Source organism: Camarhynchus parvulus, chromosome 5 (genome assembly GCF_901933205.1).
Source record: "Camarhynchus parvulus chromosome 5, STF_HiC, whole genome shotgun sequence".
Classification (NCBI taxonomy): Eukaryota; Metazoa; Chordata; class Aves; order Passeriformes; family Thraupidae; genus Camarhynchus; species Camarhynchus parvulus.
Window position 1 is genome coordinate 38,784,473 of NC_044575.1, and position 27,673 is coordinate 38,812,145.

Below are 27,673 nucleotides of genomic sequence, written 5' to 3' on the forward strand. Positions count from 1 at the left end.
TGGGCAGCAGCTCTCCCTTCTCCCCTCAGCCCTCCAAGCAGACTCACTTTTTCAGTAGGACTCTCTCTGTGATGGGCACCCATTAGGCTTTGTTTGAAAACTAGCTTCTATGTCTGGGGTACAACTAGAGTGTAAATGACCTTACACACCATACCCTGCACAGCACAGGGAGTGATACCTCCATTTCATAGAAGCATAGAATATGCTGAGTTGGAAAGGACTCATCAGGATCATCCAATTCAACTCCCCTCTCTGCACAGGACACCCCAATAGTTACACCATGTGTCTGAGAGTACTGTTCAAATAATTCTTGAACTCTGTCAAGCCTGGGGCTATGACCACTTCCTGGGGAGTCTGTGTCAGTTTCCAACCACCCCCTGGGTGAAATGCCTTTTCCTGATACCTAACTTAAACTGACTCAGCCTCATGCCATTTCCTCAAGTCCTGTCACTGGTCATCAGAGAGAATAAATCAGTGCCTGCCCCTCTGCTTCACCTTCTGGGGATGGTGGAGATGCACAACCAGGTTTTCCCCATCCCACATGCAGAGTCCAGCACTTGCCCTCGTTCAGCTTCATACAATTGGTGATTGTCCATCTGTCTGATTTGTTGAGGTCTCTTTGCAGGGCCTCTCTGCCCTCAAGGGAGTTAACATTGGCAAACTTAGTATTCTGAGTATTCTTTTGAGTCCTAAGTCATTGAGATGTTGAAGAGAACTGAAGCCCTGCAGAACCCCGCCAGTGACTGGACAGTGTTGAAATTCACACCCTATTTCCCTCACTCTTCAGGCTCCATTGCCCCTAGAGAACTCTGGCTTTCCCCACCTCCCAGCAGAGGTACTGCCTTCTCCATATCAGTACTTCTGTGACTTAGGTAGGAGGGAAGGCAGTGGGAGCTCCTTCTTTCTCAGCTGGCTGCTGCTCTCCAAGGCTCTCGTAGGAGCACAAGGCTTTTGGATTCAGCTCACTCGGCTTCAGCAGCAGAGTTATGCCGGTCTGAGTGCAACCCCCTTGCTTCCAAACAGACAAGTGGCCCCGGAGGAGGCAGCTGCACTCCAGGCTCCCCAGACAGGATCTCTGCTTGCAGGAGGACCACAGGGGGACAAAAAGGTGGGCAGATTCTACCTCTGCACCTCTGACACTTGTGTGGTCTCTGTTGCACATGGCTGAAGGTAGAGGTTAAAAAGCTGCCAAAGAAGATGCCAGCCAATGGCTCAAGTGGCCTGTAATCTTGAGTCCTTTGCAGAGTCTCTCTAGCCATGGTGGAGGGCTTTTTGTTTTGATTCTGGGGTTTTGTTTTGGTTTTGTTGTTGTTGTTTTTGGGGGGATGTTTTGGTGTTTTTTCTTTGTCTATTTTGGGGGTTTTTTTAACATCCTTGTTAGATGGAAAATTTACATGGGCAGAATTGAACCCATGGATACGAGTAGTGAGACTTCATCACAGGCAAAGGCAAAGGATAACTGGTGTCAGATGCTGTTTGTCGTGGTCACACTGGTCCACATTTCCCAAAAACCAGTGTAATATACAGCTCTCTAGTACCCACTTGTAATTATGTGGCAACCACTGGAGCAAAAATACTGCTGCAAATAGTCCAGTCCTATCAAATGTCTTAATTAATGATCAGGTTGTAGAGTCCCTCCTTACTTGGAGATACTTAAAACCCCTCTGACATGGTCCTGGGCAGCCATCTCAGTGGCCCTGCTAGAGCAGGGGGTTTGACAAGATGACCTCCAGACATCTCCTACAACCTCAGCCACTGCATGACTGGGATTTGGGGCACTGTCTTGTACTTGGTCCCCCACCTGCTGTTTTACTGACACTCATGGACTTGCATGTTGCCACAGGAAGCAAGAAGCTGCTACCCCCACCAGGAATTTTGTGTGAAAAGCTTTGTTTCAGCAGGATGCCTGCAGTAAACCTGTACCTTATGTTCCCTAATTATTTAGCTAGAACAGATGAATTTGCTGACCCTTCCCTGAGCCAGCCCATCGTTCCCCTTCCCAGCAGCTTTGGTTTTGCCTACCCAAAGCATTACTTAAGCTCTGAGGTTGTTATTGCCTGCAGGAATGGCACATTCATGGTACCACCAGCAGCACTTATCCGATGTTGTACATTTGAGTCCAGCACCCTTAAGCTTTGGTATATGGCTCTGTGTGCCTCCAGCCCCCCTTCCTGATCCTCACAAGTTGCACTTCAGAGCAGACTAACCATTGGGGCGAGGGGGCAGGTTTAAAGGAGCTGGTGTGGTTAGTGGGGCCTGCTTGACCCCACAGAGATGCTGGCAGAAGGACTGCCCTTTTGCTGCAGTGTTATTTTTCCCAACAAAAAGCAAGAAATTCCTAGGATAACTCTTTAGAACAGACATTGTCAAATACGTCTTCAGGGATGTGAAGGGGTAACTTAAACAATGTGTTTATTTAGAAAGGGATCATGTAAATTTGGTGTTGGGGTTGTAAAATATACAAACTTGGAGGAATAAATATACAAAATGAAGCAGGAAATCTGGGTGGCCACACTCGTAACTGCCCCTATTTCAGAGCTCCCCATTATGTCCTGATGTTTCCACTTCTTTACTCCTATAGATGCATTGCCTGTGGATCACCCCATGCACTTGACTGATGCTGGAGCTGTGATTTACCTCTCAAGAGTCATTTGCTGCATTCTAGTACCAGCTGACACAGCACACCCAAAATTACCTTGGCCCTTTCCCAGCCTTCTTCTCCCTGAGGGTTTTGTGTGAGTATGTTGTGGCTCATCACTGCCCTCCCCGTGCCCTCGTGCCATGCGTCTGTCAGGACTCCCTCCTCTTCACAGCCTTTTCCTCTCCACTGCCACCTCTGTCAAGATTAGAGAGCCCTTAAGACAAAACACTTCTCCGTGCTCCATCAGGTGGAATAGTGGTCACTAAGTCTTGGCCATAGGGTAAAGAAACCTCCTTGAGTTTACAGCCCTTACAGCAATGGGGTTGTGGATGTCAAGGCCCAATTCTTCCCCAGCTTGTGTTAAACCCACAGGGACTGATGGATCTCAAATCACATTCTCCTCTTTCACCAGGGGCAGAGAACAGAACAGAGATGCCTGGGGCAGTTTTGCCAGCAGGAGCACGGTGTGAGGGAGCATGGATGGGTGTTTAACATGGAGCTGTCCTCCCAGGTGATGGGCTGATGGAGGCTCTTTAGAGTGCCAAGCAGAGCTGGCTGTGCACACCCTGCTCTCCTCCAGCATGCCAAAGAACACTGCTGGAGAGCACACACTGCTTGGCCACAGCACACAGCTGCACGGGGGGATCTTGTCTCACAGCACAGGGGAGGTGGAGGAGACTGTTATTCTTGTTGGCTACAACAAACATAGTTTTTACATATTCCAGACAGGAACAGCTATCCCCATGGAATGCTTGAAGCGCTGGAATTCACCAGCTGTTTTCTTTGGACACTGGTGTGTTGTATCTGGACAGAAACTGAGTCATGCTTTTGGACTCAGTACATCCGCTAGTCTGCTGTGCCAAGGAAACTTTGCCCACTACTAGGATCTCTTCCTGTTTTATAAACAGCAAGGCTGTTTGCCCTGGTTTTTGACCCTCTGGAAGAGAGAATGAAGGCAGCTCAGTCAGGGTCATAGGGAGAGCTGGGGCAGGGCAACTTCTCAGGCTCCAACCTGATGGCTTCATCTCTGTCCCTCCCTTCTGGCGTTCCTCACCAGTTCTGAGCAGCAGAATAGAATGCACATAATGCACCATATGCAATGCAGCATAAAATCCCAGCACATGAGGCAAGTGATAGGCCTTACCCAAGGAGCTGTCTTACAGAGTGCATGGCTCTCAGAAAGAGAATACCCCAAATAATAGGTGCTGTACGGAGTGCCCGTGAGGTGCACATGGTGGCTGCACTCACAACCCAGGGCTGCTTTCACAGAGACTCAGCTGTGGAGCAGTTCCTGGGAGCAGCCAGCAGCTTTGAACCCTTCTGGGATGTCACTGTCCAGTTTGGAAATGATTTTGTAAATGGGTTTCTTCCAGGAGGGGTCAGCATCCTTGCCTGCCCTGACGGCACTGAAGAACTCCTGCAGTGTCAGGCTGGCCACCTCCAGGAAGCGCCCGGGCACCTGCAGCAAGACAGGCATCAGCCAGTGACACCGCCATGCCATGGTGCCTCCTGACCCCCACAAGCACCACCACCCCCTTTCCCCCATCCCCCTCCTCACCTCAAAGTCATTCCCCTTGTTGTAGTGCATGTTGAGGGCACGGAAGAGCTCTGAGTCCCTGGAGACCTGGAGAGTGCAAGCATCCACCACACCCTCCAGCAGGGCCTGCCGGGCAAACTTCTCCACCTGGATGTAGTAAAACTCACGGAAGTTGCTGAACCACTTGATGAGCTGGGAGGTGATGCAGCGGCTGAACTGGTGGGGGGACAGCCAGGGGATGGTGTTAGGCCAGCTTGGATCCTCCCTCCCCACCAGCCCCTGCAAACCCAGCCAGGCACTGCTGGGCTGGCCCAAACCCAGCCATCCCCAAGCTGGGGCAATGACATCAGCATGTCCCAGGTGTTGTCCACACTGAGATCTGGATCCCAGCTGCCCTGCAGTGGGAAGGCACATTCATGGGGGGCTTTAATCTGAACAACTCGATTGCACAGAGTGAAGAGCTGACAGCCCATGTCTGCCACTGCCCTGTGCACCTGCCCCTGGGCAGCCCATGCTGAAATAAATGGGTGCTGTCCCCATCTCCTGCCAGCAAGGCAGGGGGACACAAGAGCAGCCCTTTCCTCATGGTTCCCAGGGAGGCAGGCTAGGTGCCACACCACGTGGGAGCCCTGCCCCGCAGCAGTTCTGGCTGCTGCTCTTTTACCTGCACATCAAGGAAGTAGGTCTTCAGCAGAGTGGAGCTGGGGTAGCGGGTGAAGAAAAACATCAGCTTGGCCTTCTTCAGGTGCCCGGGGGTCAGCGCCTCCTGCATCTGCCCTGGGGTCAAGGAAAGCCTGCACATAGCCAACCCCGAGCTTGGCATGTCCCTGAGCACCACCCCTGACACACCAGGCCCAGTGCCCTCAATAGCCCCTGCTGGCCTGTCAGGGGGCAGAGGGGGTTCATCCTTGGCTGGACAGCCTCTGGTTTTTCCCTTGAGAATCCCTGGAAGCTAATGCTCCCCACAGCACTTCACAGTCTTGTGAGAGCCAGAATTTCTATGAGACTCCTGCTCATGGTTTAAGATGACAGGACCCCCAGTACAGCCCAAGAGGAGGCTTGGTAGCTCCTGGCTTATACCCACAGCTATGCTACAGCATCTGGCCAGCCCTGAGGAATGGCAGTGCCCCTCCATGGCTTACGGCTCCTTTCCTGCCCACATCTGTTTAGCCCCTATGGAGCAGCAGGGACCTTGGCCCTGCAGAGACCAGCAGGAGCAGTGCCAAGCTGTGGCTGCAGAGGACAAGGGGAGCACATTCCCCAGGGACCTCTAGCTGCCCCCAAAGGATATGTGGGTCGAGGCAAAGGGTGTTCCATCATTTGCAGCTGGCAGATCACCGTGGCCATCCCTGCCAGCTGGCAGCAGTGCCAGGCTCTCCATGCTGGCAGGGCTCAGGGGCAGGGGATGGTGCTGCTGCTGTCTCACAATCGATGACCTCAGTTTAACAGATCCCCAGGGCAACTCGAGGGGCTCTGGACAACCCCTCTCCAGAGCAGATGGGCTCTCACGAGAGTCACTGCCCCAGGGGCTGTGCTGGCCATGGCCCAACAGCTGGCTCAGCAGCTGGCTGTGCTGGACAGAGGTGGCTGAGCCCAGAGAATAACCCATGCTGGGTACCCGAGAGGATTTTCTGACCCCCTTTGAGCTGAAGGAGGCAACATAAGAGCTCAGGCTCTTCCCCAAAGCTCCTGGCAGGACCTCAGCCTGGGGTGAGCCCAGGGAGCCTGGTGCATTCATGGGAGATGGCTTAGCAAGAGGCTTTCTGCATTTCCCACCAGCAGAATACTCTCTCCTGGCATCTGGCCCCAGCATCAGAAGGCTCTGGTGCTGCTTCTGGATGTGGCTGTCTGCCTTTGGCCAGAGAGTCTTCAGGACAGAGTCCACTACCTGGGATGTCACCACAGACAGCTCATGCTTCAGTGCCTGTGAGAGTACCCTCACTGCTGAGGGCAGGCCACCTGTGTCACCTCTGTCCTCAACCTCCTCCAGCCCACACGCCTCCAGGACACTCCTCCTGAGAGGCACTCGGCGTGGGTTGCTGGTGGCAGTGGCACTGTCCTTGTCCAGTCTGTCTTGGGGCTTTCCAGGCAGTGGCTGCACTTTCTCAGAATCTTCCTGTGTTTGGGCAGCATCCTCAGAGTCACAGACTTGGTAGAACTTCTCCTGAAGCCACCTCAGCTGCTGCTCTAAAAAGCAGAGCTGCTCTTTCAGCTGCTGGCAGCCCTTGGCATGGGAGCTGCCCCCTGTGGGAGCCACTCTTCCAGCTGCCCCCAAGCCCTGCTGGGGCACCCTTGGCTTCCTCTTGCTGTCCTGGGGCATGTCCCCACCCCTTTCCCTCTCATGCCCAAAAGGTGCCTCCAGGCTTGTGTCAGATGCCTGTGGGGTTGGTGGGAGGCTCATGCCCTGGATGATGCTCTCCACCCTGGCCCGCTTGGCTCGCAGGTGCTGGTCACAGAGCTGCTCCCGTGGGTGCTGGTTGGAGAGCTGGTCCCCATCACCAGCACAGGGCAGGGGAGCTGGGCCACGGGTCCTGGGGAAAGCCAGGGCTTGTCCTTCTCCAGGACATGCACCACATTTGTAGTCATGGGGCAGAGCCACTGCCTGAGAGGAAGGGAAAAGAACGGTGGGATCCAGGTTCCTGCCAACCATTGTGTGGCTGAGGAGCTGTGGAATCAGGGATGCACTGGGGGAAGGCAAGAGAGAGTCAGTCTGGAAACATGGCTCCAATTTCAGCCCCTGGCCATGCCCTGAAGTGGCACGGTCTCTATCCTGCTCAAAGCCAGTCCTGCTGTCCATTGTATCTTCTTCCTGCCTGGACAGACTGGCAGGCTTCCCAGATGTTTGATGTTTCATCCTGCTAGTGCTGTGGAACTGGAGAAAGAGCAAGAAACAGGACCTCATACAGCAGTTTTCCAAGCACAGGGATAGAGATTTTTTTTCTCCAGGTTTCCATGGCATCCCTGCTCCCCTGCAAAAACTATTTCACCAGGGAGTGACCCAGGCAGAAATCTCCAGGCACTGCAAAACCTGTGAGCAGACTGTCAGATGTCACATAACAGCAGCAATGCCCTGGGTGCCACCCCACCACCCACCTACCAGCCAGGCATTCATTGTGCCCTGATACATTTCACCTGCTTTGGGCCCAGCAGCGCCTGGCAGCGCAAACTTCCACATCACCAGCTGCATCTGCACCAGAGGCATTTGAGGAAACTGCCTTCTGGGCTTGTGGACTCTGCTATGAGGGCAGGGAGCAGCAGGCAGAGCCCTCTGCCACGTACACCTGGGCAAAGGGTGGGTTTGGGTGCTGGCAGAGCGCAGAGGAGCAGCTGCATCCCTGGTGAAGGTATTCACACAGCCAGCTGGGCCATGGGTGCTGCCGGCTTCTGCTGGCCCCAACACCCCCAGCAGAGCCCCCAGGGCCCGGGATGGGTGGCAGCACCTGGGGCTGGGCCAGCGCAAAGAGCCTGGTGGAGGAGGGCACAGACAGGGTAAAGGGGCAATGTGACCTGCTGTGAGCAGGATGCATCGAAATGGTCAAGCTAACACAACATGGGGTTCCTGAGGGCTTGGCAAAACACTGAATTAAAGAAACGAGGATGGGGATTATCAGGGAAGAGGAAAAAATACTGAGCCAGCAGCCCCAGGCTTAAAATTGTCATGCAGACTCCAAGCAGGGATTCACCCCCTCCGGTCATTCCCCGCTTGCAAAAGTGTAAAACATTGTATCCTGGGCAATTACACAGTAACCATCCCTGAGGGATGTTTCTTCCTTATCCACATTAATTAGCAGCAGCTTTGCACCACTAAATTAGGACAGCTCTTGTCTTTTTTGGACCCCTTTAAAGTCTGAGATTCTTTTGCTGTTCCCAGAAATACCTGATCATTTTCAACACCATCAGTCTCCTGTCCCTGTCGCTGCTCCAGGCCAAGTCCTCCAGGCAGTGTAGAAAATGGGGTTTCTTCTTAGGGGTTTTTAGCAGGTTGCCTTTCTTCAAACACCCTGAATTCCAGGCAGGTGCCTGGCACCGCTCTACCTTTTGCAGAGCCACAGCCATGACAAACCAAGTATTTTCTGGGTTATCTGACACCACATGTTAATCTGTGTTGCCTCCCCACCCATCCTGACCATTAGGGTTTCATTTTCCTAAGAGTCTGGTGTAGGGTCTTTCAAAGTGCTCCATTTATCCTCAGCCAGCACAAGGCTGGGCTGCCAGGAGCTCTCACCATCCTGCCCTGCCCCTGTGTTACAAGCTTGACCATTGCCTACAGCTGCCTCTCAGCCTGCCCTCTGCACCCAGCACAGTCGCACAGCAAACACACTGCAGTCACAGATTCCATCCAGCCTTAGTCCTTCCTCAACGCTGTGGTCCTGTAACCTCACTTGTTTTTGTACAGAAACACCTTCTTTTGATGCTTGTTCACAATTTCTCTTGTTTGCTGTGCTCAACAGCAAGGTCGGGAGCTTGCCTGTCCCCTGGGCTGAGGTTTCCCAGCCCCCTGGAACCTGGGTGATACACCCCTTTCAAACACATCAACTCAGAGCTGGCAAGGTGACCTCCACCTGCTTAAGGTTTGCAGCATCACCGTCTTTCTTCTGGAGATTTGGAGGGAGGGAGCAGAGCCTCCCGTCCCAGGCCACGGCAGCCCGCTGGGGTGGCCCTGGCTCCCCCTCGCTGCAAGCAGGTGCTGCCCTAAGCAAACTCCTCCTGCTGCTGCAGCTCTTTCCCCTCGAAGTTAGCGGGTGTGTGCTTTGGTTCCCACTCTTACTGGCAGCTTTCACTAGTGCCACGCTCCAGAACACTAAAAAGCAGACGAGACTCGTCCTACCTGAAGAAAAAGACAGGAACGGAACGAAGGTGTTCAGAAGACGAGGGGAGTGTGCCATCTCCAAAACTGAAGCTTCCCCTCATGGGCTCCCTGGGTGCTCCTCGGTGGGACAGCCGTGCACGGAGCGGCGTGCTGTCCCTCCGGACGGCAATTCCCCGCAGAGCCTTCCCCGGCTGCCGCATGGCTCTGGGCGGGGGAACCGGTGCCCGAGCCGAGCCGCGGGCAGCCCCGGGATTGCGGGAAGCGCGGGCAGCCCCGGGAGCGCGGAGAGCGCGGCGCCCGAGGGCAGCCCCGGGAGCCCCGGGAACGCGGCGCCCGAGGGCAGCCCCGGGGCGCGGGGAGCCGCAGAGGCAGCGCCGGCGCGTCCTCCCGCCGCGCTCAGGGCCTTTAAAGAGGGAGTGGGGAGGCCGGAGGCAGCCAACCAGCTGGGAACGACTTCTGAATATGCAGATGGACAGCCAGGAGGTCAGGTCCAACACCCGCGTCCGGCCACCTTCCCTGCTGTGTGCCGCACTCGTTAGCCCCTGGAAGCAGACAGGCAAGGGCTATCAGGTGCCGAGCTGCTGGCTGCCCAGGTGGGCAGAGCCCCAGAGGAGCAATTCTGGCCTGGAATTTGGCCGGAAGGCCCATTCAGGACCCAGGCTAGTGAAATGTTGGTGAGACGATGCAAATACACCAGGTTGACATGCCGTGGCACAAGCAAGGAAGGAGCTGGTCCAGATCCCACCAGCTACCCATCTTCCATGGAAAGTGGCCAGGCATTTCCCACACCCCACACCATGAGGGCACGGAGGCAATTTGGCTGCCCTGAAGGTCTGCAGAATAGGGCATGGCCAAGAAATGGGACAACACAGGAGAAGAAGAAACACAGAGTCCCTTGCTTGTCACAGGGTGCTTTACAGACAGCACCAGCAGAGCTGGCATCACTCCCAGCTGAGCACATCCTGACCCCAGCCCCAGGACAAACCCACCTGCCCCAGCAGCACACGTGGTTGTCAGACACTTCTCCTCATGCAGGAGCTGTGGGTGGGTGGGCAAAGCCTAGCCAAGCATGCCACTCCTGGGGCTTCATCTGCTTTGCTTCCACAGGCTAACTGAGCATGGCAATGCCTGGTGTATTCACTGGCTAGGCAGGAGGCTGTAGTTAAAGGCAGTTGACATCAGGTGGTCAATATTGTTCAAGGACATTAGCCTTCGAAAGACAGATCACAGAGAAATCCCTGACAGAGAGCCTTTCTGGCTCAGTTACCTTTTGTTAGAGCAGTCAGCTCATCCTCAAAGCCTCAGAGACAATCCCCTGTTGATTTTTATTCAACCTCTTTCCTTTGAAAATGATCTCATATTTTGAAGCTTGCAGTTAACCATTCATATATTATTAAGCAGTGGCTAAATTAAGTAGATGTGCATAACCCAGACTTGGCTCCTTGAGAGATTCCTGGCTGCCAGACAGCCCTTTGTAACTATCCCAGGCTGATTCCCAGAATCTGTAAATAGGTTCCTTGGGTTTTCTTCCACCTGTGGTTCCCTGCCTGGAAGCAGGCAGAAAACAGAAGCTAGCTGGGGAATTCTCAAATGTTTTCAACATACAGAGAGCAGCTGAGGAACAGGGCTTACTTGTGGGCTCATTTTCCTGTTTGCCATGCTGAGATGAGCTCACTGCCCATTTCTAACCATGCAGCATCCCACGGGGTGATGCTTGCGGCAATGTCACCCACACGGGCTGAGCGCCGTGGTTTGCCAGGGTGAGCAGGGGAAACACGGCCACAGCTGCCCTGCAGCCACCCAGAGCTGCCTCAGAGCACAGCGTCATGAAACGGCACTCCTCGTCATGCACGGGGTTGTCTATTACACATATACACATACCACTACGTATAATAACATCTATATGTGCAGATACATGTTTATATAAGCATATGTAATACATAGATATTTTATTTGTATGTGATCTATAAGTAATAGTACTTAATATCACATATATTATACAGGATATGTTAATACCTATATTATTACGCATATGATAACACGCAGCAATATTATGAGCAGCCCCGGTTCCGGCCCGGCCCCACAGCCCGGCCCCACAGCCCGGCCGTGCCCCACAGCCCGGCCCTGCCACGATGGTCCCGCCCCGGCTGCTCCCCCCGCTCTGGGCTCTTGGTCCGGCCCCGCGCGCTTCCGCCTCGCGCCGGGCCTGGTTCCGGTGTCCGCCCTGCGGCCCCTCCCGCCGCCGCCGCCGCCGCCGCCGCGATGGTGCCGCTGTGGCGGTCCCGCTGCCTCGGCCGCGCGCTGGGCCGCTCGCTGCGCGCCCTCCGACAGGTACGGTCCGCGGGCACCGGCCGCGGGGAGCGGGGCAGCGAGGGAGGGCGGCGGCCGGGCGGGCGAGGTCGGCGGCGCCAAGGGCACCGGGACGCGTCCCCTGCTGCCTGGCGCTGGGCACCGCCGCCCCGGGGACACGGCGGGGCCGGGCGCGGGAAGGGGGCGGCGAGGCTGTCCCGCAGCAGGGGCCGCGGTGAGCGCGGCGCTGCCCGTTCCCCGCGGGTGCCGCTGCCCCGCTGCCAGGCCCGGCCCCGCGGGAAGGGCGGCGGCGGCCGGCACCGGGCAGGGCTGACTCGCGGGAAGGGCTTCCGAGCGCCGCCGCTCTCGGGCTCCGCCGTCCCCGCCTGTCTGTGGCTGTAGCGTTCGGGGCCCTCGCTGCTGGCAGCCACCGGCCTGCGCTGGCAGAGACCCCCCCGGCCGGGGTGCGCCCGGGGCGGGACGGCACCAAACCGGTGTGCGGTTTGTTGTGTAAATTCTGTGCTCGGTTCTCAGGGCAGTCACTGAACCGCTGCGAAGGGTGGTAACCTCTGGCGGCTGCAGCGGGGGCTGACAGAACCCGGTAGCTGCTTAACCCTGGGGCTGCCCTTGGCCAGCTGGGTCCTGTGTCCTGCCGCACACATCCTCGTTTGAACAGCAAACATGCCCAGCTCCATGCGCACACACCTGTGTGTGCGTACCTACGGGATGGGAAAGATCACTTCTCTTCCCCTGAGCAGCTGGAGCCTTCGAGCATGAGACTTGGTTTTAGACATCCTGCAAATGTAGGCGAGCAAGTGTTAACAACAGATTGTGATGTAAAGACACCTTTGTGTTAGAAATGCATGTGTATACATGTAAAACTGCATTACGAACAACTTACAAGTAACTGTATAAGCTACAGCTTGAAGTGTAGAGACATATTGATTATAATGCAGCTTAAACAAGCTTATCAAAGTGACATTTTAGCAATATTTGACCTTTGTCAGCTCTCAGTGGTGCTGTGTAATTATAAAGAACAGGAAGAAGTCAGATGGAGTATTCAAATCTTTTACAAAACTAGTCTGAAAATCAGGAGGTTTTAGGCTGAATGCTAGTTAACCTGTTAGATGTACTGGAAGAGTTATAGTAGTACTTTGATCTCCATTTGAATAGCGATATGGGAAGTAAGTTTTGATTATGATATAATGCAGGCTTTTTGGAGAGATAGAAATTCCAGACCTTGGCAAACCTCTGATGGCAGAAGTGAGAACAGTAGACATGTACAAAATTCAGAAGGGGAGGATTGAATTGGAGAAGAGTGGAGTCAGTGAGGGTGAGGAAAGTTTGACTGGGTTTTGACTGTCTGTAAAAGAAGAGGTCCTGAATTCATATCAAGTAGAAACCATTAATGTGCATCAATAGCTTGTAGCACGTAAGAGTCAGGGCAGGGGCAGGCAGACCTTGAAGGCTACGTGAAAAAGTTCAGGGAAAAGCTAGCCTGGAAAAGATAGATTTGATCAGGAGCTGTGTAAAATGCTTTGAGAATCAAATCCTTCTGTTTATCTGGGCAGGAGTTGGTAAAGAACTTTTTCTTTCCTGTTTAATCCTCCCCTCATGCTGGAAGAGTTCTGAGCCTGTTAGTCACAGTATCCACCACTCAGCATTGTTATCTCCATCCCATCTCGGCATCTGCCCTCCCATGCTGTATATAATGTTTTGATATCCATGAAAGCCATGCAGCGGGGTTTCTCTGTGCAGCAGGGGTTTGTGCTCATCCTTGTTGAAGCAGCAGCTGCTTTGCTCTCAAGAAGCCATGGCTGGAGAACCAATTGCTGCTGTGCCTGTTGTTGGAGCTGCACAGCACTGGCCTTCTGGTGTGCCTCTGTTGAAATGAGCTGCACTGTCAAGTTAATCAGATTCCTGAACTGGTCCCTCACTGTTGGTATACAGGCTGTTGCTGTAGCTGATGTATTCCATCCTTTATTTCAGTGTGTACTGACCTGCTGGAAGGTGATGGCTCCTTGAAAGGTGTGGCCTGGACAGTGCATGCCAGGGTCACTTTGACGCTGTTATTTTATAATAACAGTTATAAAAACAGTTCTGAGAAGTTGTGTGAAACAAGAGGGAAATATTAATCACTTGGTACATGAGTCACTGGCTAATTAGACCAAGACTTCTTTCCCCAAGTGAAGGCTGTTTTTTTAAACTGACCCAAAGTACTAATGCCACGTGGCAAAACTGAAACATTTCCATTCTCACTGAAAAAGCTCTAATAGAAGGCAGAGGGCAGATTTAGCCAAGTGATCCAGGAAGAGGTGTAATCAGAAGGACTCCTTCAGGGAAAAAAGGGAACAGGAAGCAGCCCTGTCCAGTGTCTCCTGAAGCTGCATGTTCATCTGAGGTACGGTGGTTAAGATACAGACACACAGCAGTTCTGCAGAATGTAAGCCAGAGAAATCACAGTATCTTTTATTACTGGCTTCCTTCTCACATTAAGCTCTTCCCCTAATTTCTTAACCTTAAAGGCAAAGGGTAGAGTGATACCATTTTTTTTCCTTAATTTTGCTGCAGTTGTAGAACACAGACTTGACACCACTGGTGGAAGAGAGCTGCAGGTGTTTTCTCACAGTGATTTATTTTAGGACAGACGTTCCTTTTTGTTTTAACTCCACAGTAAACTGGTCCTGAGCAAATAAAATTGTCTGGTTTTGCATCAGTCTGAGGCTGTTCCTTTCTTAGCAATTTATTGTCTGGCATGCTAGGAATGCCTTTAACCACTTAAAGCACCCGGGGAAACATTAATGTATAGAGGGGAACTCAGGTCGCTTGATACTCAATTGGTGATTGACTCCATGCTATCTGGGACCCTACAGAAAGTGGGAAAAATATGATCAATACAGAGTGCTGAGGATTGTGGTGCTCTAGAGAGCTGACCCAGTGGAGTTAAACTGGAGCTTGTCTTACTGATCCTGGCTTAGAGCTGGCTCTACACAAACCAGATCTGAATTAGCAGGGTCAGTGCTGCACCAAGATTAGGCATTGTGGCATTCAAGATGACTCTACGAGTCTGCACAGTGCTTCCTGCTTTCCCTTACCCAACCTGACTTGGGGCAGGGGCTCAGCAGGCCCTGCCACAAGCTGGTTTTGCAGCACTGTTGGTTCTGGATCACTGATCCCTGCAGTGAAGTGGCAGTCAGGGAGGCTGCATGGTGTTGTGCTGGAGCTTAGCAGTAAGTCAGACTGGCTGCCCGCATCCTTGCCACAGCTAATTATAACCCTGTTGAATTGCCCATTGATCATTGAGTTGTCTCTGTGTTAATATCCAACAAGTCAAATCCATTTATAAGCTTGGATAATTAAACTACCAAGGGCTTGATTCCAGGCCTGTTAGTAGTTTTGATACAAAGTGTTCATTGAATGTGTTTTTGTATGCTGCAGCACTCAATCCTGTAGATGGTGTGCCAAGCTTAAGTATATTGTTGGTCCTTGGTCTCTGTTGTCTTGCCACACTGCTCCTCAAATTATTTTGATATTTAAGGTCAGTTATATCCCATCCTGCTTGCTTTGCTGAAGATGAAATCAGGGCTTGTATGCAAACTTCACATCCTGAAGGTGTGAAGGAAATCTAACTTTTAACTTAGCTGCTTTGAGCTCTTGAGTTGCTGTCATTCTAAGCCAGTCAAGTGCATTTCCATCATGGCTACAGTGCTATTTTCCAGTTGCTTTTAAAGAGTTCTTATCTTCTCCAATCCTGCAGGTTTGATGTGAGAGAAGTATGTAATAACAGTAGGGGGAAGTAATTGACTTTTTTGAAATTGAATATTTTGAAGTGTGTTGTACTTTTGAGCACTGTTATGCTGAGCTAGGTGTGTGGTCAATGATTACACAGGTATGAAGTGAAACATCAAAGAATGTGGAATTCCCGACTAACTAACAGCAGTAGAAATTTTGCCACTGAGAGGAATTCTGGTCTTCTGGAGTTCAAAGGCTGCATAGCTTTAGAAAAAAATTTTAAAACCCTTAGATGCTGCATTCATGACTGCAGGAGTAAACATCATGGGATGTTTTATCATCATATCCAGTAGGTACCCTTTATCTTCTCATTTATAGCAAATTCTATTGGAAATCTGTTCCTTCTTAAAGAGGAAAGTGCATGAGAAGGTCAAAACTTCTGGATCCAGAACTGGAAAATGCAAGCACCAAATTTAGCATCACTGCATCATAAAGCACCCTGGGAGGAGACAAAGGATAAAGAAGGGCATAGGTGTTCTCCTGCTCTAGCTCACTGTGGGAAAGTGGCATGCCTGCAAGACTGGAGCATGGGAATGGTGGATCCTGTGTCTGATTCAGATCTCAGGGAAAAAACAAAGTCCTTCTAGGATGGATTTGTCTTCTTGCAATACTGATACATCCTTTTCTCTCTGACAGGGGAACTGTACTCTGGCAAGATGCCCTCTGTCTGGTGAGTCTTACACTTCTGTTTAATTTCAGGCTACCTAGCAAGATCAGAGCTGATGATGGAGGTTGGTAATCGGTCTGATTGGGGTTTGTTTCTGTCAGTCTGTAGTGAAGAAGCAGTGGAATGAGCTAAGTTTCCATGGGAGTGCCTCCCTTGACTGATGTACATGCTGCCTGATCCATTTGGCTCTGGTGAAGGTTTCACAGCAGCAGCACAATGTATTTCAGGCATTCAGTGCTCAAAGCACATGCTGTTGCAGAGCCCTAGCTCTCTAATGAACTCCTTTGAAGATGATGGATGAATATTAAGTGACATGTCAGATCTGGTGTGCCTGTGAACTCCTCTTTGATGCTTAAACTGTTTTTCCTTAGAGCTCTGTTTTTTTTCTAGCTGCACTGTAGAAATTGTGCTGCTTTTTTAAAAAATCAAGTGGGGAAATGGTTCTTCCCTCTGTCATTGTGCAATTGAGATAATTATGTTCTCCAGTTACTACGCTGACTCTCTTTAAGATCAGTCTGGAAAACTGCCCAGTGCCCTGTAAGTGATAAAGGACAAGAGTCCAGTTCATAATAAAAAATGCAGTGTCAGGACATATGAACAGTGTGGGAAGGGGACAGTGGGGTATGTGAAACTGGGAAGCTGTGCAAGTATTTCCCTATTGTGAGTTTTGGAAACTAATTTTCTCTGGTCAGGGAGTGGGTAGAGAAGAGGGATGATGGTGGCTCATTACTCTGTCCTACACCCTCTTTTCAGTCCTTTTTTCCTCCTTAGCTGTCTCTGTGGCTGTGAAGCTTTCTGGGGTGCCTCTTACAGGGCTGATTCCTTGCTCCATATTTCGTATAGGCGTGGATAACTCAGCAGTTCTGGAGGTGGTTCCTCATAGCTCTTTCCTGGTTTTGCTCTGAATGCTCTGCTTCATTTGCCCATTTCAATGTTATCCTTATTAGCTTTGTTGTCATAGCTGTTTTCCCCATCCCTATAAATCTAGATGAAGACAAAACCACTGTTCTTGGCAAGCTCTGGGCAGGTTTGATGGCACTTAGGTGTCTCTGCATGGATATATTCCCCATTTGGTCCCAAACTTCTTTCAGTGTCCTCTGCTTTCTTTTATCTGATGAGGATACTTGAGGGTTGGACAACTGGATAATATAACTCCTTTCTCATTCACAGGTGTGTCTGGGAGCCAAGGACTGGCTTACACAAACAGCAGGAAGCTTATGTAAGTATCCACAGGAAAACTGTCATGTGGGGAGACTGGGGCTGCTCTAGCCATGATAAGATTTGAGGTCTGAGGAATAGAATATGGTTGGCTGTCATGAAATCCTTGTGCACATTGTAGCAGTATGGAGATAGCCCTAAAAAAAAAATCTAGGTTTTGCAGGTTGGGAACTGAAAACAAGCTCTGTCTGCAACTAGATACTGGGACAGGGAAGGGACAGGAGTGAGGAAACCAGCAATAAATGGATTTCTACTCTTTGATTATCTGACTAGAGGTGTTGTTTGCTCTATGATGGTCTCCTGGTAGATTTTCTATTGGGAGAAGTGAGGTCATTCACAGAGCTGTTGTTCATATGTCAGGGTTTGCGCTGATGAGGTGGTCTTATAAAAATGCATTTGGGGAAATAACCATAAGAGTACGTGTATAAAAGCCGAAATACTTTCAAATCCTTTTTTTGTGCAAAGCAGCCTGTGCTAGAGGGAATGCTAGAGCACATTTGTTTCAGTTTTCCAAATGTGATGTCAGTAGATATAAAAATCATCCTTTGGAATGCTTGGGATTGCCAGCTCCCTGTGAAGAAACATGGTGGAGGGAAATAGCTGTTTTTTGGATGCATTGCCATAGGCAATTTCTGGTGCTTTTCTTTTATTTTGGAGCATCTAACAACTTCTGTAGAGATGGCAGTCCTAATGTGGAGGTAAAAAAATCATGCTGCACTAGTCTTGGGCATTGTGTGGGCTGGCCAGGTCACCCTTTAATCAGTATTTAAACTATGAGGGTTCTGTTGGGTTGTCTTTCTAAATGGAAATTCCATACATGTCAGTTCTCACTGAGTTTCTGAGAGCACTAGTGATGGTAGGATGTAATGCTTCCTTTCTGACTGGATTGTTGCAGCTTGAACAGTAAATAGGAGTCCTTTGCAACAAATACATCAGAACAGCTGAGCGGCCTTTCACATCAATTAAGCAAGTGTAAATTCTGTACTTGAGCTTGGTGCTGGCAGCCTGCAGAGGAATGTTCTTCTGTGTTCATACTCTTCTCTCTTTCTGCAGAGTGAATAGCTCCAGTGTCTTCACTGTCCGCTACTTCAGAACCACTGCGGTACATAGTAAGTAAAAAGGCAGGAATCAGCGTGATGCTTCTGATACCTCTTGCTGTCCTGCCAGCAGCCACCTTCCATCCTTGGTCAAGGCTCACTGCTATCCTGCCTGCATGGATGACTCAGGGTTTATATCCCCAGGGCCCTAAAGATTTTGTCTGGCATTCCTGTCACAATGTGGCTTTCAGTCAAATGTGAATTTCTCTGGTGTTTAAATGTTGATCAGTGTTGAAGCAAGGAGATGGACAGCAATTGATGTCTGACAGCCTACGCCCTTTAGCAGAGTTGTGATGACAAGAATGAAGCAATACCATAAATTTTTAGCTCTGAAAGCAGTCAAGTCTGTTTGTCTCTCTCACAGGGGATGACGTGGTTACGGTGAACACACCAGCCTTTGCAGAGTCAGTCACAGAAGGAGATGTCAGGTGGGAGAAAGGTAAGCAATTGCCCCTTCCCTGAAATTCTCATTGCTGTTACTGCTGTGTTGGACACCTTGGGGATCCATTACAGTTCACTGGCTGACATCCTGCTCTGTGCCTTTCAGTCTGTGACAAATGAGGCATTTAATTGCAGCTCTCCTAAGGGGTTAAGAACTGCAGTTACTGCCTCATCACCTCTCTGTCAGGGGTACTGTTGGATGAAGGGAGATATCTAAGCTGGAGTCAGACTCTTAACTGTGCAGTAGATTGCTTGAGCTAGTGTTTTATTTAGAAGTAGTGGAGAAGTGGGATGAAGAAGTTATGGGTTAGCGTGGGAAACTGCTGTGGGTATAGAGGGGAGGCCAGAGCACACCTCCCTCCTCACAGTGGTCTTCATATCTGTCATTCAGCTGTTGGAGACACAGTGGCGGAAGATGAAGTGGTGTGTGAGATTGAAACAGACAAGGTAGGAGTTTCTGGACCAAAACTTCTTCTAGTTCTGTAGCAGGTACCCTGTGTGGCTTCTCTCCTGCTAAGAGCTCCTATAGCCTGCAGGGCCCTGACTGTGTCTCCTGCTCTCTTCATGGAGAAAAGCTTTTCTCATCTAGTATAAAACTTGCTGTGCCTTAAGTGAGAATTCTTGATAACCCTTACTCATCCATTTGATTAATCATCACTGGTGTTGTTTTTTATTGGAGCTGTAATTTTACTTCTCCTTCCAATTTGAGTGCTTTGAGTTTTGAAACCTGTTTGTGCTTAAACAAAGGAGAAATCTGCCAGACATAGGTTGTCTTCAGATCGTTTTAAATCTAGGCTTTAAGTTTATCCACCCCTGAAAGGGCTATTAAGCCTTGAAGTTCTTGCTGAATTCTCTGCTGAGTTCTGTTTTCAGCTTTGCTGTCAGGAAGATGCTGGCAGTGGGTCAGTTCTTGACTGTGCCGTGGAGATCAGGCTATACATTACACTGCCAGCATCCTAAAACTTCTAACTATTGGCACAAAATCCCAGTGGAGGGTGTGAAAACTGGTGCAAATAGTGTGAGGCACAGCTGCTGTCTGTGCCAAGTTACAATGCATTTCTGCACATTTTGGCATCTTCTCTTGGGCACTTGGTCTCCAACTGATGTTTGGGAGAATTGCACTGACTTTCTTTTTTTCAGACATCAGTGCAAGTTCCAGCCCCAGCAGCTGGTGTGATTGAAGCCCTTCTGGTACCCGATGGTGGCAAAGTGGAAGGGGGGACACCTCTATTCAAACTCAGGAAAACTGGAGGTAAGTCAAGCATGGATAACTTGTGTAGGCCTTTGTATTTCCACCAGTTTTTTTCTGAAGATTTAAGCATTTAGAAAAAAATGGTTTTTAGCATTTAGCAAACCATTTAGAGGGATCCTGAGAGAGGTTAAATAATTCCCTCATCTACCTCTGTAACTGGAAGAAAATACTCCTTTTGTCCATTAGAAAAGCATAATTTTAATCCTTCTGAGGGGGATCTTCTCTTTTGCTCCCTCTGGAGGAGACTGAGCTCTTAGCTCTAACTAGTTGAGAATTCCCCTAACTCCCTTCTGTGCCCTCTTCTCTGTAGCATCCAGCCTCCTCCAGTGAGGAGGTCAAGGGTGTTGATGAGTAAAACGCTTTCACAATGGCTTTCTCTTGTGGTGACTTCTGTCAGCTCAGTAGTGCTGAGAATATAAAGGCACTCTGCTTGAGGGTTTACTTTTGTTAGATTGGTTGGACTCACAGATCTCTGCCAGTGGAAGCTGGTGCCCTTACCATGGTTCTTCCTTGTCTTTCAGCTGCTCCTGCCAAGGCTAAACCAGCAGCAGCCCCTCCTCCTCCTGCAGCCCCTGAACCTGCAGCTGCGCCTGCTCCTCCCCCTGCTGCAGCACCAATTCCCACTACAATGCCACCAGTGCCGCCTGTGTCAACTCAGCCCATCGACAGCAAACCAGGTGAGGCAACGGCCCTTTGTTCCTGTTCTCGAGTCTCTCTGCTTTGGGGGACAGTGTATAAGGCTAAAGACATCAAACAGAGGCATTTGTGGTGAAGGCCTCCCACAGTATTGCCCTGCTTGCTCCAGACTGGATTGTTCAGCTGTGCTTGGAACCTTCCCAGCCTAATTCAAGCTGCTTCCATACTGTGTCACTTAAGCAAGGAGCTCAAATGTGCTTTTCTACCTCAGGGCTTTTTCTACCTGGCTTCTGGTTTTGACTGATGTGTTTTTTCCCCTCAGTGTCTGCTGTGAAGCCGGCTGCAGCCCCAGCGGCAGCCCCTCCTGGGGAGGCAGCGCCCACCAAAGGTGCCAGATCAGAGCATAGGGTAAGCTGTGGGAGTAGGGACCTTGCCAGCTCTTCTGTTGCTAGGTGATAATCTGTTCTGGCTGGAGCTTGCCGGATGTGTCCATATCCACCTGTACACACTCAGCTCAGGTGGGAAAATTCTCTGTGTGAGGGAACCACTTACAAGTGGTGTGGAGGAAGAGCCTGGACCAATCTGGCACGGGTCTTTTCTAGGCAAAAGTCTTGTCTTGAGCTCTGCTGACTCAGGACAGAAGGACTTTGTGTGATCTGCTTGGTTTGTCCTCAAGCCCTCAGCAGAGGGTTGAGGCTGCTGAAACTGCCTTGTGTATTCTCAAGAGATCATGGTTGAGCAACCTGCTTTCTTAGCAGTCCTGCTCTTCTCACTTGAGCCACATGGAAAGCTATGCATGCTTGGAAGTTTTGAGGAATGCAGAGGTCAGAAGTAGCTGTACTGTGATGCATTTCAGCACTGCTTTGCACGTGAACTGTGGATTGAGCTGAGCAGTGAGAGAAAATCCGCAGCCCCTTGTGCTCCTGACCTAGAGTGAAAACCTTGGCCCTAGACATCTAGTCACTCAGAGGGCAAGAGGAGGGCCTTTTGAGTTTCTTGTGCATTTTGCCCTTGGATGAGCTTTAGGCAGCTTTTGCTTACACCTTTTAATTTGCAGGTGAAAATGAATAGGATGCGTCAGCGTATTGCTCAGCGGCTGAAAGAGGCTCAGAATACTTGTGCCATGCTGACCACTTTCAATGAGATTGATATGAGGTGAGGAGTAAACCTCTTTTTCCTTTTATAAGTAGAAACAGATTAAGGCAGTAATCTTTAAATAGCAGTCAAAACCTTACAGGTTTTCTTTGGAGAGACTGGCAGCATGTCTTTTGGGCCCTCTTTCTTAGGTATGTACCACAATCTGTGCAGCTTCTTCACGACCACTTTGGTGTTGTGGTATGAGGGGGTACAGAGCTTCCTAATGGCCTGTCATTCCTTGGGAGTCACCTGTACTTGTAATAGGGGTAGTCTCTGTTTCCTCTTCTGTGGGCTTTTTGGTGGAAGACTGGTAAATGTTGGGCAGAAGACCAGAAGGGGCTAGTATCACTTGCATATAGTGGCTGTTAGAAGACAGCAAGATGTAGCATCTGCTTTCTGCCGCTCCACCAGGTTACTGCTTTTGGAGGTGTTTAACTTGCAGTGAGTTGGTTCTCCAGGGCTCATCATCCTTTCAGGTGAGCATTGCTTAGGCCTAAGGCCTTTGCTGTTAGATGGTACAGCTTTCTAGAGACAGAGCAGCACCCTTCCCCATCCTCTCAAGCAGGTGGGGGGCTCCTGACTCAAGTGCTTGCATGGAGTGAGCACACTAATGTCTTTGGAGGGTGGGCAGCTTATGTTACAGTGCATTAAGGGGAAATTGTGCCCAAATCAAATTGTCTTGTGAAATCCTATGCTACTTCTTAAGACAAAACATGTAAATATTTGGGTCTCAGAACAATAAGGCTGGCAAAATAGTCTTGATTGGAGGGAAGTGCTGCAGCTTTATCTCCTCTCAGAGGCTCATTGAGGTGTCGCTTTACGCCAGCCTGGGGCTCTCATTGCATCTGGTAATGTGGTTTGGATCGATTACTGTGAAGTTGATTTGTGAAGACCTGTGCTGGGGCCTCTTGCTTCCCACGGGGGTCAGTGTCTGAAAGGAGGAGGCCTTAATGAGGCAGTTCCATAGCAGGTTGTATCCTCATTGCTGCAGCCTCTGTGTCTTGGGAGGCACTAATGTCTTTGGGCCGTAATCCTAACTCTAAACAAGGTTAGACACAGGAAAACAAACACTCTAAACCACGGAAAATCCTGCTCCTTGGTGAAACTGTCTCTTCAAAGACTGAAGGTCTCTGAAGGGGGAGGGGATGAACCATGCAATTCCACAGCATCTGATGTTAGGCTAGAATAGGCAGAGCTTGTAGCCGCAGCTTGGTTGATGTTTTGTAAATGGCCTCAATTTTGATTAATAGAAACAGTGGGGAAACGTGATTTGTCTGGTCAAGAGCTGTGGGTGGACTGGCACCCACTACCATAGCTCCTGGGAAAGTTCCTTTCATATTCACTCAACTCTCAAAGCCAGAGAGTTGGGTACAAAAGTGGTGTTGTGCTGTCTGGTGCTGAATTTGCAGAGTGGTTGAGGTCTTTTCCTTTGATCGCTTTGATTTTATTTTCTGCATGTTTATTGCTTTTGCCACATCCTGATTTTTCACCCTTCTATGTCAGTCCAGCCACACCTGCATTTGCTGTCTGTGGTGCCACACTGGTATGGGCACTGTTGTCTCCAGAGAATAGGTGGCAACATCAGACCTAAGCAGGAAATATACCATGCCACACCTTGCTTCTGTTCTCGGCAGTGTGGGCCTTGCAGGTTTACCCTGGCTGTGGAGCTCATGGTCCAGGACCAGTTTCTCTTTGATCCTTTGGCAGGAACCTTAGAGCCATGTTTATATCACATGTGAAGGCTTTTGCAGCAGACTGGAGGTGTCTCATTTGGTGGTCCAGATTTGCTTCCTTGGAGTTGGCCCTGAAATCTGTTACTCAGAGAGAATGATGTTTTCTTGGACTCCTGGTTTACCGTGGTTATTGTGTGTTTCACAGCAACATCCGGGAGATGAGAGCTGTACACAAGGATACTTTCCTGAAAAAGCACAACCTGAAGCTAGGTTTCATGTCAGCTTTTGTGAAAGCTGCAGCCTTTGCTCTGCAGGACCAGCCTGTTGTGAATGCAGGTGAGTGGTGACCCTTGCTGGTGACTTGCATATCTAGGGAGCATGGCAGAATGGGGGAAAGGTAATGGCCAAGTCCACAGGCAGGAGTAGTAGCTTGGAGAAGCAAGTCAAATGCACAGAAAGCATGGGGACAGTCCTGCATGCTACAGCTGATTTTGCTAAAGCCACTTACATAGGTAGAGGTCAGCTTGCCAAGACTCGACTGGGAAGGGGTGACCAGGAGTGGGGCTGAGGCCGTGCATATGCATCCTGCAGAGGGCAGAGCCTGCTGGTTGTGTACAGGTGACTGCTGTAGGCACAGTGCAGTTCCTGGGTGTGTCAGAGGTGCTTGCTGAAACGCAGAAGAACAGAATAACCAAGGGGAGAATAACTGAGGAGGACTGAGCAGTGTGGACTGTTTTCTTTCTGTCTGTCCTGGTGCCTCTCCCACAGGTACAGGAAGGAATCATTCTTCTCTGGAGTTATGTTTAAGCTAGATGTGAGCAAGTTGTTATGATTTTTTTAGCCAGTCAAACCTTTGATCTTAGGTTCTGCCTATGTAACACAGGTTTTTTCTCTTTCTAGTGATTGATGACACGACCAAAGAGATTGTGTACAGGGACTATGTGGACATCAGTGTTGCTGTAGCAACTCCCCGGGTAGGTACCTTGGAGCTTTGTCCATGCTTCCTGCAGCCTTTCATATGGGATGATCATATACTTTGAGCCAGCTGAGCTTTGTGCTCTGCTGCAGCAGAAATTAACTGATAAGACTGATTCTATAAATGAGACACCTGCTGCACTATGGACTGCTGAGATGGGTTTTGAGAGAAGGTTGAGGACCAAGAATATTCTACCACTATATTCATCTTAATAATTGATCTGGTCGCAGGGTCAATATAGATCTCAGTTGTTAATGAGTAGGGCCGGGTTAGGGAAACCCTTTCTTGTCATGAATCCGTGACATAGGCAGTAAAAGCTTTGAGCGTCCTGTCCTCTGGCTAACTTTGCTGGGCTGTTCCACAGAGATGTTTCTGTCCAGGGCGAGTATGGGATGGGGTTACAGATGTTGAATTAGTGAATTACCTTCTTGATTAGAAGGTTCTGCTATGAAGCAGAGGTTTGACAAGGACTGAAGTTCTGTCACTGTCTTCTCCCGAAGTCTAGGGGAGGCCCAGCAAAAAGAGGTGACAGAAAGAGGTGCCAGCTGAAATCTCCCAGTGCCTTACCTGGGAATTTATCAATGTGGAGCTGGCTCCAGACAGACCTGGTTGATTTATGAGATAGGCTAGCAAAGGCAAAGGTGATGGCTCAGTTTAAGGTGTCAGCCTTTGATGTGTGTCATGCCAGGTTTCCTGTCAGGCTACCAGGGTGTGAGGTAGCTCTGCCAACCAGCTGCTGTGGGCTGAAGGGGAGGCAGGAGCTCTCTGGGGCTGCGTCAGATTCCTGTTGCATGACAGCTATCTGTGTTGCTGCACTGAATTTGCTATTCATGGACTTTGCTTCTCCCCAGGGTCTGGTGGTCCCTGTGGTTAGGAATGTAGAAAACATGAACTTTGCTGACATAGAGCGTGCTATCTACGAGCTGGGGGAGAAGGTAAGGAAAGTTTTCTGAAGAGGGTTGAGAGGAATGGAAAGAACTGCAAATGCTGGATTGGCATGTATTGATTTGGTCTCTGTGTCATCATCTCTGACCTCTAACACACTGAGTTGTGCTGTGAGGAGTGATCCAGTTACATGGCTGGCTGTGCCTTTGCCTTCTAGGACAGCTCTACTTGTTGCCCATCCAGAAGACTGCAATCTGCATTAGTAACATGATGTATCTTCACCTTTGTCCTTAAAGGCCAAGGCTGAACTGCCCTGGGGTAGAAGTCCCTGTGTCTGTCTCCTGCAAAAGCAGGAGTTGGAAGCAAAGGCGAGAGAATCCTTCCCCAAAGCCACTAGATGCTCACTCTAAGGACAGGATGCATTTTCGAACAATTTGTGCTGGTTTCCAGCTGACCAAATCAATAAGCAAAGTTCTCGCAATCAGTATTTATTCCTGGAGAGAGAAATTATAATTCCCTTGTTCTTTGCTCTCTGTGGTCTGTGTGGCTTTCTAAGACCTTATTTTTACTTCTAGGCACGGAAGAATGAACTGGCCATTGAAGACATGGATGGTGGCACTTTCACAATCAGCAATGGTGGGGTTTTTGGGTCACTCTTTGGAACACCTATCATTAACCCACCCCAGTCTGCCATCTTAGGCATGCATGCCATCTTTGACAGGCCTGTGGCTGTGGGAGGCAAGGTAGGTGGACCTGCACAGGAGGTTTTAGGGAACAAAGGACAGGGCTCAGCAGACTGCGGACCTTTTTCTAAGGGGTTGGTGTCACTTCTGAAACGCTTCAGTGTGAAGAAGGAGAAGAGACTAATGGGTATAGGGCACCTTTGCTGGCCCTAGTACTTGCCTGAGCTGTGCAGGGGACTTTGTCCTATCTGTGAGTGGGCAAACTGGTTATAGTCTGCTTAGGTGTGGGAAGGAGGAGCTTGTAGCCTTTGTGATAGGGAGTGGTTCCAGGAAGGGCCCTTATCTTGTATGTGGCATGGACCCAGCCTGGGTGGGTGGGTGGGTAGATAATTTTGCCAGGCCGGACAAATCCAGGAGGGCCTGAACACAGGATTTGGGGTGGGAAAAAGCCAGGTCTTCCCTGAGTTCACAGGAGGGGAGCATGCAGGCAGGAGTACTGAGCTCACTAACTGCTGTCCCTGCCCAGATCGAGGTGCGGCCGATGATGTTCGTGGCGCTGACCTACGATCACCGGCTCATCGACGGCAGAGAGGCCGTCACCTTCCTGCGCAAGATCAAGGCAGCGGTGGAGGATCCCCGCGTGCTGCTGCTCGACCTGTAGGGCAGCCACACCCCCACACAACCCACCCAGGACAGGGCAGCACCAGCAGGGACAATGCAGGGCATTCAGGAACTGGCAGGGGTCATTCCAGTCTTTCTCCCTCCGCTGTGATTGGAGCTGTCCCAAAGGGAATTATGGGAATAGCTCCTACCTCCTTTCCTATTTTGTTTAATGAAGGTTTAGTATCTCACGAGAACTTGCTGTGCAGTGGGCCAACCACTGAATGGCACTGCCTTTCCAGAGCCATTGTGGCATCCTCTCCCTCACAGCACCAAACTCTCACCTCTAGCTTGTCCTGTACCACTGGAAACTGCTTGCTGCTGTTGTGCTAGGGTACCCTTCCCTGCCCCTCCATGGCAGGTTCAGCTTTACTGCCTAGCACTGAGGTTCCTGAGAGGGAGAGGAGAGGAAAGGCTACTGTCCTGTCCATCTTTTGCTTGAAAATATTTCACACTCATCTGCCTTGCAAGGATGGTCTGACCCCGAGGCCACTTGCAGGAAAAATTTTGGTCAGAGCAGGGCTTGAGGTAGGTGTCATGCTTCTGGCAGTGCCCTGGTTACACTCCCTCCACAGACAGTAACACGGGGTGGCAGCTCCCCTACTTTCTCTTGGCGATTGTCTCTCACCAGCCCAGTCACGGTGGTGTGAATGTTCTTGTTGGGGTGGGCAGAGCCCATGACCTCTGTGGAGGCAGCACTGTTCCTGGGGACAGCCCTTTCACCATTACATGCCCGACAGGGGGGTGAGAACCAGCCCCCAGCAGCTGTCCTTGGCACACAGCTCACTGGGTGTGACTGCTGGCTTCCTGCGTGCTCCCAGCCCACACCCAGCTGGGGGGCCAGGCCTTTCACTGAAATGTACATCCCAGCCCACGGGTGCTGGTTTGGGGGGAGGGGGGCAGTTCTGAATCCGATAGCGCACACATGAATTGAGGGGTGAGGGGGTTGCTAGTGCCTGCAGAGTCTATTACTCTTACCCCCTACACAGAACTTGTAACAAAAATATTTAACACAGCGGATTTTAAATGAAATAAAACTCTGCAACGACTGCAAGGTGGGGTGTGTTTGAGTGGGCAAGGACTCTGGCATCAGCAGCATCCTGAGTGTAGTGCAAGAGTCCTGTTATCTGGTGGTGAGAGAAAAGAGGCAATGGGAGCTGAGCCCATTGCTGGAGGTACTAAATTGGGTCTTCTCTGCCTGTGAACACTGCTGGCCTCAAACTCTCTGCCAAAGAATTGGCTCTTCCCAGCAAAGAGGAGGTTTTTAGGGCTGGAAGTC

The 27,673-nt window shown here is 50.4% G+C and overlaps 2 protein-coding genes across 2 annotated transcripts; one reads left to right on the forward strand and one right to left on the reverse strand.

Annotated features, from left to right (window-relative positions):
* Nucleotides 1-2,398: 2,398 nt before the first annotated feature.
* On the reverse strand, nt 2,399-9,303 carry PROX2 (prospero homeobox 2). Its single transcript, XM_030949855.1, has 5 exons — nt 9,007-9,303; nt 5,467-7,050; nt 4,843-4,947; nt 4,200-4,394; nt 2,399-4,100 (listed from the first exon to the last, which is right to left on the reverse strand). Exons 2-5 carry the CDS (start codon nt 7,030-7,032, stop codon nt 3,915-3,917), a joined length of 2,052 nt encoding a protein of 683 aa, XP_030805715.1. The 5' UTR covers nt 7,033-7,050; nt 9,007-9,303; the 3' UTR covers nt 2,399-3,914.
* Nucleotides 9,304-11,192: 1,889 nt separating this feature from the next.
* DLST (dihydrolipoamide S-succinyltransferase) lies at nt 11,193-27,448 on the forward strand. The gene is made up of 15 exons (XM_030949209.1): nt 11,193-11,319; nt 15,706-15,739; nt 16,907-16,955; nt 18,008-18,063; nt 18,416-18,490; nt 18,884-18,939; nt 19,633-19,744; nt 20,266-20,421; nt 20,703-20,788; nt 21,438-21,535; nt 23,396-23,526; nt 24,091-24,164; nt 25,018-25,101; nt 25,627-25,794; nt 26,261-27,448. The coding sequence occupies exons 1-15, from the start codon at nt 11,251-11,253 to the stop codon at nt 26,393-26,395; spliced, it is 1,383 nt and encodes a 460-aa protein (XP_030805069.1). The 5' UTR covers nt 11,193-11,250; the 3' UTR covers nt 26,396-27,448.
* The last annotated feature ends 225 nt before the right edge of the window (nt 27,449-27,673 follow it).